The sequence below is a fragment of the Benincasa hispida genome, chromosome 9 (assembly GCF_027475165.1).
Source record: "Benincasa hispida cultivar pf3 chromosome 9, pf3_genome.v1.1, whole genome shotgun sequence".
Classification (NCBI taxonomy): Eukaryota; Viridiplantae; Streptophyta; class Magnoliopsida; order Cucurbitales; family Cucurbitaceae; genus Benincasa; species Benincasa hispida.
In genome coordinates, this window is record NC_143486.1 from 29,030,945 (window position 1) to 29,042,112 (window position 11,168).

General features: G+C 30.8%; 1 protein-coding gene across 1 annotated transcript; it reads right to left on the reverse strand.

The window, feature by feature from the left end:
• Positions 1 to 677: 677 nt before the first annotated feature.
• Positions 678 to 5,414, reverse strand: LOC120086705 (hyoscyamine 6-beta-hydroxylase-like). The gene is made up of 4 exons (XM_039043471.2): positions 5,168 to 5,414; positions 3,305 to 3,552; positions 2,418 to 2,733; positions 678 to 1,051 (listed from the first exon to the last, which is right to left on the reverse strand). Exons 1-4 carry the CDS (start codon positions 5,357 to 5,359, stop codon positions 809 to 811), a joined length of 999 nt encoding a protein of 332 aa, XP_038899399.1. The 5' UTR covers positions 5,360 to 5,414; the 3' UTR covers positions 678 to 808.
• Between the last annotated feature and the right edge of the window lie 5,754 nt (positions 5,415 to 11,168).

The following is an 11,168-nucleotide window of genomic DNA, read 5'->3' on the forward strand; positions in this document are numbered from 1 at the left end:
TGTTGGTTAAGAGTTCTTGAGGTTTTCTTGGGTTGTTGAGAGTTATTGAGGTGTTCTTTTGTTATTGAGGTTTTATTGTAAACTATTTTGGGTGTTCTTGTGTGTTTAAATACCCTATACTTGTATTCATCGATTGGGATATGAAATACAAAAAATATTGTTTCACAAGCCCCATGGTTCATCCTTGACACTTATTCCAACCAAAGTAGAATGCAAGTCTTAGACATGAGTTGACTGATAGATTGCTGACATTGCTTATTCACTGCACCAATAACATTCTCTTCTATAAAATATCTGAACACACATAAATAGTTTTCTAACTAATCATCCATGATCTTAACTATCATTCCCACTACCCACTAGGAGAGATACTCGATAGAACAAATACATTACAACAATTTTATTACAATGTTCTCTCCAGTAGTTGAGACATTTATGCGAGAAATCAAATTCGGAACAAAATATGAAGCAAAGAGTCTAAAAAGGTGAATCTAATATGATCAAATTCAAGGTCCGATCGAGCCGTGAGGTTATTTAGTGAGTATTCACCCTTTCCTTTAAAAATTTTAAGGTAAAGACAATAAAATACTCAAGGCATGATGAGATGGTTGTTGATGATGCCAAGAGACTAATAAAGTCATTTCGTTTAGTGTTTTTAATAATCAAAAGTTTTTGCGTTCCAAAGAGACTAATAAAGTCACTTTCCAAACAAAAATACATATGATAGTAACATAATAGAGTTCTTTTACAGTAACCATAGAAAAGTTAGTAATTAACTTATTTTAAACACTCATTAAAGATTGCAGGTTTAAGCTAATATATACTTCATAGTTTCCTCTGTATTTGTTGACACGGCAAAAAAATGTCTATAGAAGTCTTCCAACTCGAGGGATCGATAACGTGCAGGATTGGCTTCGTTTATCAGACATTTTGCTGGTTCTATTATCACGTCATTTTCAGGAAAAATAAAATATCCTAAGCTTTGTCGAGATGCTTTTGCATTTGTCACGACTCGATGTTCGGTTGCCTTGAGCTTTCCATTGCTAATCACCTATATAACACCACACAAACTCTATTTGTATAGATCATAAATAATCTCATGGGTAGCAACTCTACTTGTAACTTCCAATATATATTACAATAAATATTTCTCACCAAAAAGTATTTTCAAGTGTTTACTATGACTCGGTTGGGATTATATTAATACTATTTTTATATATATACGAAGCTTCTAATAACAATAAAAACACTAAAAGCACGCTTTGGAATATTAATTCTAAACGAAAACAACGGTATTCTACTATTAAACATTTTGTTAATGGACTACTTATAATCTAAGTACTTTGGTAAAGAGAACATAATGCAATGATATAATTGTCATGGACCCACCTAATGTTGGAGGTTCAAAATCTTTTCTCTTAATTTGGTCTCTATTTTTCTTAATCAACTTTCTGTTAAATACATTTATTCCTTCTATTAATTTAAATTTGTATATATAATCAACCATATTATGTATGAGAAAGTCGGTTTGGATGATCCAAAATTTGGTTAAAAAAAAAGAAAGGTAATTACATTAGTAGCACTTTTAGCACTAATAATCAAATATATAGTAATATTTATAAAAAATTACAAATATAGTAAAATATACCACATATAGATTCTATTGTTGATAGACTCTATCTCTGTGATAGACAGACTCCTATTAGAGATATAGTTTATCCTTGATAGATTCCTAGAATTGGATCTAAATTTTGTTATATTCGTAAATTCTTTTGTATTTTGCTATATCTGCTAACATTTTTGGTTTAGTTGCTATAGTTGCAACTACCCCTTAGGTAATTGCAATAGGTAGCACTTTTGGTGTTAACAATTCAATTGATAGCAACATTTTTAAAGAATTAAAAATATAGCAAAATCTATTAGTGACAGATTTTATCATAGATAGACTTCTATTAACGATATGATCAATCATTGATAGACCCTAAGAGTCAAATTTTGATACATTTGCAAATTCTTCTGCATTGTACTATATCTGTGAATATTTTGGTCTTGATTGCTATATTTACAAATTGCTCCCATCTTTTTGTCATCACTAATAAAAGTAATTTTAAACTTTCACTTCAAACTTATTTTCAATTAATGAATATACACAACACCAATGACTTAGGCAAATATTTAATAAAAAAATCAAGGATAAAAGTGTACATCTTAAAATTTAGGAACCAGATTGAAACCAAGCTCAAATTTCAAGTGGCTAAATTGAAATCAAATACAAAACTTATGAACCAAAAGTGTAACATTTCGAAGCTTAAGAACCAAATCAAAACTGGATTGAACATTGAGAAGGAAAAAGGTTTTTTTTTTTTTTTTTTTTTTTTTTTTTTTTTTTTCTAAAGAAATAATGCATATCAACTTACCTCAAAAAGATAGCCAAAGTTAATCAGAAAGGCATCATCAACAGAATCAAAAGAAATCCAATGGCCATCCTTGAAGACTTGAAGGCCATTGGCATCTTGAAACAAGATGGTAATGAGGTTTCTATCACAATGTTGATTTAATCCCAAAGTCAAGCTAGGGTTTGGGCATATTGGATAATGGTTTGCTGTTATCCTTCGATTTGAACTCATTTCTCCCTCCAAGTAGCCTTTTTCAAGCCCCAACCCTTCACTTATCATATCGATTATCTCCCAAGAAAACTTTTCCATTGCGACACAATATGTTCTGACCACCTCTCTGTAATAATAATCATCGATCATTGTTAAATGATATTATATTAAATTTATCTTCACACAACCATTTATATTTTTAGGTCAAACTGTGACTTACGTTATTAATGTATCGATGTTCTTATAATTCAAGACGTTAGACACTCGTTTTGATTGATAACAATGGATTGTATAGGTTAATTCAAATCTTTCTCCTATATTTTTTTTTTATCAACAAATAATATCACCAAATATAGTTAGTGGTAATTCTAGAAATACAATTTATATTATAGAGAGACAAAACATATTTTTTAAATTCATTGACATATTTCGATATTAATTTGTTTATTTGGAAATAGAATTTATTTTTTCTCTAAAAATAAACAAGTGAGAATGAAAGTTGAAAGTTTAATATATAATTTACTACAAATTCAAAACAATTTTATTTACTTATATTCATTTATATGTGATACAAAATCAAATTTTAAAATAAACAAATAAAGCAAACATATTGCTCACAAGGTAATTTATAGAAGAAAAATATTATAAATTACTTACTCTAAATCATGCTACGTTTTTTTTTTTTTTTTTTTTTTTACCTGAATTTTGGGGGATTTTGAGGCCAAAAATGAATATTTTTGTCTAGAGGATGACAAGTTAAAGCCAAACAATCTCTCCAGAAGTGTGTTTGTTCATTCTCATAATTGTTTGAGCTTGTAAAAACTCTGCAGCTTTTATTGTCTTTGGAACATTCCCTTCTTTTATCATATGGTGACATGGAATGAAACTCCATAAAAATACTCATAGTCTCTTCTACTAATTTTTTTGGTACTCCATGGTTTATAACCTATAACAAATAGTAAATCGAACTCAATAAAAGTAGTAATTTATTTATAATTTTAATATAATTGATTTTATAAAATTGATTATCATACAAACATATGAACCTTAGAGTTGAAATTACACATCATTGTTAATAATACTCTTGTCTCATTCCTTAAAAATGTGAATAAAATATCCGTTAAATTATATAAAATAACTCTAAACTATGGGTTATTGGTTTCAATTATACCCTATATTTTAAAAAGTTTTATTTTAACCCTTAAAGTCTTGAGTTAGTTTATTTCAAAAAATTCTAGTAGACTTTTTGCCGTTAAATTCATATTGACAAAAAAAGTTTACTTATACTTATTGAAATATATCTTAACACATACATGACACATCTATAAATCATGCATGATGTCATCTTCCTTCTTTCAATTACACATCCCTAATTTTTTTTAATCTATGTGTTTAGATCATTTGTCGGCTTAATTAAGCAACACATAACTAGACACAAACTTTGAGGACTATTCAATCTCATATACAAAAAATGGAGAGAGTACCTCACAATCTTAATAAGATACATGAATTACTTCTTTCGTTTGGCTAATTGGTTTAGAGATAGAACTTCATGTTTCTCTAATATAGTTTTAGCCTATGAAATCCAATCAAATATTGGAAGTTCAAAAGAAATTGAGATCCGATCCAAGAATGTTACATTGAATCCAGAAGAGGCATCGTCTTGAGGAGGGCATATTGAGGATCTTAGATTAGAAAAATGTTGAGATCTCACAATTTTTATAAGATACACAAATTATTCCTCTTATTGTAATCGATTTTGAGATGGTATCCGTGTTTATCTAATTAAATTTGGCCGTAATGAAACTTTTAAAATAAAATATTCTTCAACCTATAACACTCTTCTTCTGTCTGAAAAATAACGCATCCCTAATAATAAAATAATGTCTGTCCTAAAAGATCAAGGATGGAAGCTGATTTGGATTTTTTATTTTATTTTTTGGAGAAGTAGGGAGGAAGAATACAATAAATTGGTTAGACAATCCTGTTTATTAATCATTTTATTTTTAGTTATTGATTTTAAAAATTAAACCTATATATAAACATCCTTTCTACCTCTAAATTTCTTTATTTGTTTTTTATATTTTATTAATATTTGAAAAAATCAAATCAAAATTAAAAAATTAAAAAAAAATCTGAAAAAAAGTAATTTTTGTTTCTGGAATTTGACAAGTTTAATTCTCGTACTTAGAAAGATGCAAATTATCCAAAAAATGAGAGTGGAAATGTGCTTAATTGAAGGAAGTAGGCATATTTTTAGGGAAAAAAAAATGAAGAAGAAAGAAACAAAGAAAACGAAATAAAGCCTAACGAAGAAGAATTTGAACTTGACTTTCAGCGATTATAATAGCACAATTCATTCCGAATTGAAAGGCTTTTCCAATTCGAGTGTACTAAATACGCAAAATTCAAGATTTTGGGGCCAAATTTCAAAAGGGATATCAACATTAACTAGGTGGATTACAATCGATTTTGAACCTAATTTAACATGGTATTATAACAATGAACGGTTGTTTGACAAGAAACAAAATAAAAGAACATATTCATGAGCTCTTTCAAACCTGAAAAAATCCAAACTCATGAGTACTATCGAGGATTTTTTGGAAGAGAAGGGCTCGATCGTGTGTTGCGAAATCAAGCACCGGAATCGTCTTCTTCACCGCAACATCCGGTCTCTTCTCCGGCGGACAAACATAACTCTCCGGTACCACTTCAACACCCTCCAAGTTGGACACAAAATTCATTTCAGCCATGATTATTCGATGAGTGATGACATTGTAAGGTAGCTCCTTTATTTATACACAATGGCCTGTGAGGTTTCTTATTTTAGTTTGTTTCTCTCTTCTTCATTCATTAACTAGATGGGTCCCACACTCCCACACTGAAGAGTTCAAGGGGTTAACTAGATAGGTCCCACATGGTTAGAAGTTATATTCCACATTGATTAGGAAAGAAAGAGATCCAAGTAAAAACGATTACTTCTTTTAGTACGTATGAGAATTTTTAGGTGATTTTGTTGTGATATTTTTCAAACCATACTTTGAACTTGACAAAAAATAAATTTATAATACTACCCGTTATCTGAGCTCTGGAAAACATGAAATGTTTGTACATAATCATAGTATATAATGAATTACAAGAAATAGTATGAAATCTCAAAGCCTGAGGTTAAGGTGCAAATAAAACACAATCATAAGAGTTATAGAACAAGACAAAGAAACACAACCAAAAAGCTGGCTCCAAATAGTGCATCTCAAAGAAACAGATCAAAGGGAAAAGAGCCTACATGAATCTCCTCAATAGAAGTCTCAATATTGTAAAGTTTTAATACAGCTAGTGATATAATTTTTGAGTTTGGTCCACATGATTGGGTTTCTAACTCAGCAGTAAAATAAATGTAGAGCTTAATTTTAACATAAACCTTTATTCAAAATGTAGATTTAATAATGTTGCAAACCTTTATTCAAAATGCAGATTTAATAATCCACCTCTAAATTGATTTGTTTAAAAAAGATATGAAGAACGAAGATGCAAGAAATTAAGCTCTGATACCAATTGATGGGATTCAAATCCCGAGTGGAAGCGTGTTAATGGCTTGCATCTCGCAAATTGATTTTTACATAAACAAAATAAGTGTATTAAAATAGAATATAATATATGTAAAATAAACATGTGAAATAGCATGCTTTAGAAAAAGAAAAAAACCAGGATAGGTGGTATCCAACTATTGGAAGAGGGTGAAGAGGAAAAACCTTTGGGAGAGTAGAGAAGATTTCTTTTTGTGGTGTAGGGAAAATTTTTCACAATGAACATTTTTTTCAAAAGGGTCATAACTTTAAATAGAGAAGGGTCAACCCCTTTCTTCAAATCTTTTTCCAATTTTTTCTTGTGCATAATTAATTAAAAAAATATTTATTTAATTAATTAGTACATTCATTAAATAAATATTTATACATTAAATCCAATTTCACGTGTATATATATATATATATATATATATATTTAATTATTATAAACATTGTATGTCTATGTGCCACACCTATCTATTTATTAATTAATTATTTGTAAATCTAATTCACTTGAATTAATTATTTGAATCTCATTCAAATGTTTCTTTCCAACTTAATTTGAATTATAGATCACATCCATAATCAATTACGTATTAATCATAAAAATATACAATTTTCTCAAATTGATTTGATAATTAAAATCATTCCTCTTTAATATTCTTTAGTGAGCTAACAAGAGGACCTGTACATCAAAAACTCCAACAATATAAGATTAGTTGCTAAATTCATAAATCAAGTTAGTCAATATTCGTTAACTGTGGGTACACTCCACTAAAGACCCTATAGATATATTTATGTATCCACGGAAATAGACCATTAAGAACAAGTTAGTCATTCACGAGTGTTTGTAACTCCAACTAGGTCAAATTACTGTTTTACCCTTGGATTACCTCTGACTCCTTAAGTAAAAGTACTCCTCAAATGAACAACATGTTTATAGTTCAACCAATAAACTTAAACCTCTATCAGGCCAATGAGAGGGTAGGGCCCTTTGTTCAAGTCCCGAAGAAGCATTTAAGGGAACACTCATCTACTTACCCTAAAGATAGGAAGGAGTGAAATCCATCTTGTATTATTATGTTCCCAGCTCCCCACTCGGTCTTGTCCCCAAAATGGTAGGCTTATTGAGTCGACGAACTATCTAATCTCATCCATACAAATCAAATAACAATCCTTCGTGACCAGAAGTTTATAATATACTCAAGATTAAGACTAAGTTGCATAGGTCATCCTAGTAAAATAGAAACCTAACTAGTCAATAGTGTAACATTTAGTGGTTACTATTTCACGGTCTGATCTTATGAAAACTCATTGCATAGGATATCCCCACTTCCATGTCACCCAAATAAAAAGTGGGTCGTATCCATAGTGTTACCAGGATAAGGTACCCAGTCTTATCCTTATACTATAGACCCTTTAGGCTGTATCTTGAACATTGATCCCTGTATGTCTTCACATACAGTTCAAGACTCATAAGGCAGCCTTGGATGTTAGTTTATTGGATTTAGGGTTATTAAGATTGATGGTGTTGACATTCAACATGCGGAAGCAATTAAGATCTTAAGCACTCTAATTCCATGAATTTTAGCAAGAAACATGCAAGATCAAATAAAAATACAAGTAGATTTATGAAATTCAAACCTTTGTTGAACTCTTCAATACTGAATTCCAGCTCGAATTTCATCACCAACAAGTTGTAGATCACCGGAGACCACCACTTGATTTTCTCTACTATCCTCTAGGACCTTAGATTGGATTATGGTATCCAAAATGAACTATAATTGAGGGGAATTATGGAGAGAATTTTGGGTTTTTCTTCTTTTTCAAAGAACAAGAGAGAACTCCTCTCTCTAAAAAAAACATCTTGCATGTTCCAAAACTCAGCAATTCCACTCATCCTTGTTCAACTTCTTCATGCAAAATTGATTCCATAATCACTTGACTCCCAATATGTCAAGACTTAGTGGGAAATTAGTGTCAAAAGTGGGAAAACCCACTATGAAATTTATTTTCCAATTTTGAATTTTTTTTAAAAAAAAAATTATAATTCAAATATTAATTGATTTTTAAACAAAAATCAATTTGAAATCCAATTTCAAAATTGGAAAAATTTATAAAAATAATTTTAATTCAAAAACTAATTCCGATAAGTAATTTTTAATAAAATTAATTTCAATTAATTAAATTATTTAATTAATTAAATTTGATATCTAATATCAATTTATTAAACCATTAATTTCACAATTATGATTCCTTATTCATGTAATTAATATTTAAATCAAATTTAAATATTATCCAATTCTCCAATTTCGTTTAATTTGATAATTAAACGTATAATTATATTGTATATAATTATTGATTCCCTTAATTCGAATTTGAACATTTCAAATTCTCTCATCACATTATTCTAGGGTTTAGTCTATTTCTGAGCTAGTAATGGGACGTAATGGACCTACAGTTCATGGGCTCCAACGATCCGAGATTAACTGGCTAAACTCTTTAAACCACATTAATTAACATTCGTTAACTATCGTGTCACTCCACTAAAGTCCAATAGTCGCACTCCGCTCACTATAGATATATTTTTGTCTGCTTGATTAAACCATGATCAGTAAGTCGACCCTTCACGGGTTGTTCATAATAATGGTTGGGCCAAAAGATATTTTAACCCCGAAATTATATCTTGTTACTTAAGCCCTCTGATCCTCTAATGAACAATTGGTTTGTGATCCCATCACCAAACAGAGTCCGTCCAGAGCCAATGAAAGCATAGGGACGCTTGTTCATGACTCAGAATTAGTACTTAAGGGAACAACCTCTCTAATATCCCTAAAAGCGGGTAGGAGTGAATTTCGTCTTGCACCCTATGTCCCCAGCCATGTACTCGGTCTTACCCTTGAAATGGGGGGGCTTATTGAGACGACTTTGTTGAGTGAACCCTTACCCATGCAAATCTAGGGATAATCTCAAATAAACAAAAGTTCATAATTAGCTTAGGATTAAGGTTAAGTTACTTAGGTCATCAATTTGAAATAGTCATTCTTATACAGTAAACAATGTTATAAAGTAAGAGTGACTTATTTCTCGATCTGGTCTTATGCAAACTCTTTGCACAGGATGCCTCCTCATGAACGATTCAGGATCATATCGTTTGTACTAAATACAAAGTGGGTCGTATCCAATAGTGTCCCCAGAATAAGGTACCTAACCTTATCCATATACTATAGACCGTTTTTTCTATCTACAGGAACTTGATTCACTCTTATGTCTCAACATAAAGTTCAAGTACTCATCTAATAACCATGGATCTTAGTTTATTGGAATTAGTTTATAAATACAATTTACACATCCAATAACAGTTTTATTGAATAAATCTCAATAACTACTTTATTATAAATAGAATATGTTTCATTTTACAAACTGCAAGCTTTAGGACATACAACCCAACAAACTTCTACTTGGACTAAAACTCCAGTGGATTTTCATGTATACTAATATATAAAGTATTAAGAGAATAAATACAATAAATTAGGGCATAGTGTCCCAGGAATAAGGTACCCAGCCTTATCTATATACTATAGACCATTTTGGCTATCTACTCGAACTTGATTCACTCTTATGTCTCCACATAAAGTTCAAGTACTCATCTAATAGCCATGGATCTTAGTTTATTAGATTTAGTTTTTGCAAGTGCAATTTACACATCCAACAACGGTTTTATTGAATAAATCTCAATAACCACTTTATTGTAAATAGAATATGTTTCATTTTACAAACTGCGAGCTTTAAGACATACAACCAAACAAACTTCCATTTGGACTAAAACTCCAGTGGGTTTACATATATTCAAATATATACAATGTTGATTATTAGAGAATAAATATAATAATTCTCCCACTTGGCCTAGATTTATTTGTCTCGTAGTTCTAGTCCGACTAGATGAGCTTCAAACACTTTAGCCATGAGGTCCTTTGTAAACGAATCAGCTAAATTGTCTTTTGAGGCCATCTGCGTGACAATTACGTCTGTTTGATGTGCTTTCCACGCTTATGGCTTCGTGGTTCTTTGGGATTTGCAACTGCTCCACTGTTATCACAATAGAGGATGATCGGCAGATACATATTTCGAACCACTTCCAAGTCAGTCAAGAACTTTCTAAGCCATATTGCTTCTTTCACTGCTTCACATGCAGCTACATACTCTGCTTCCATGGTGGAGTCAGCAATACAACTTTGCTTCATACTCCTTCATACTATAGCTCCTCCATTCATAGTGAATACTGATCCCAAAGTTTATTCCCTAGAATCCACATCGATTTGAAAATCATAATCCGTGTATCCTGTAAGGATCAGATCCTTAGTACTATACACGAGTATATAGTCCCTCATTCCCTGAAGATGCTTGAAGATGTTCTTAACGACAGTTCAATGATTATATCTAGGATTAGACTGATATCTGTTGACTATTTCAACTGTATAGCATATGTCGGGGCGTGTACACAATATGACATACATCAAACTTCCAACTATTGATACATAAGTAATTTGTTTCATAACCTCAACTTCTTGAGGTGTCTTAGAATATTGTTCCTTAGACAAATGAATTCCATGCCTAAAAGGTAACGTACCACTCTTGGAATTTTGCATTTTATACCTAAACAACATCTTATCTATATAAAATGCCTGATATAATACTAGTGTTCTGTTCATGCGATTCCAAACTATTTAGATCCCAAGAACATACTATGCATTTCTCAAATCCTTCATTTAGAATTGCAATGTCAGTCATCTCTTAACGTCAGCTGGGAATTCTACTTCATTTCCAATGAGTAGAATATGGTCAACATATAAAATAAGAAAAGCTACATTCTTGTTGACAATCTTCTTGTAAGCACAAGGTTATTCATTGTTCTATTCCAAGCCATACGATTTGATCATAGTGTCAAATGTCATATTCTAGGATCGAGATGCTTGTTTCAATCCATAAATGGATCT

Excerpts from the sequence above, each read along its gene's own strand:
- LOC120086705 (XM_039043471.2), bottom strand. The coding sequence starts at position 5,359 with ATGGCTGAAATGAATTTTGTGTCCAACTTGGAGGGTGTTGAAGTGGTA. Across the intron at positions 3,553-5,167 it reads ATGAGTTTGGATTTTTTCAG|GTTATAAACCATGGAGTACC; the intron begins GTTTGAAAGAGC and ends TATTTGTTATAG. Across the intron at positions 2,734-3,304 it reads CAAAATCCCCCAAAATTCAG|AGAGGTGGTCAGAACATATT; the intron begins GTAAAAAAAAAA and ends TTATTATTACAG.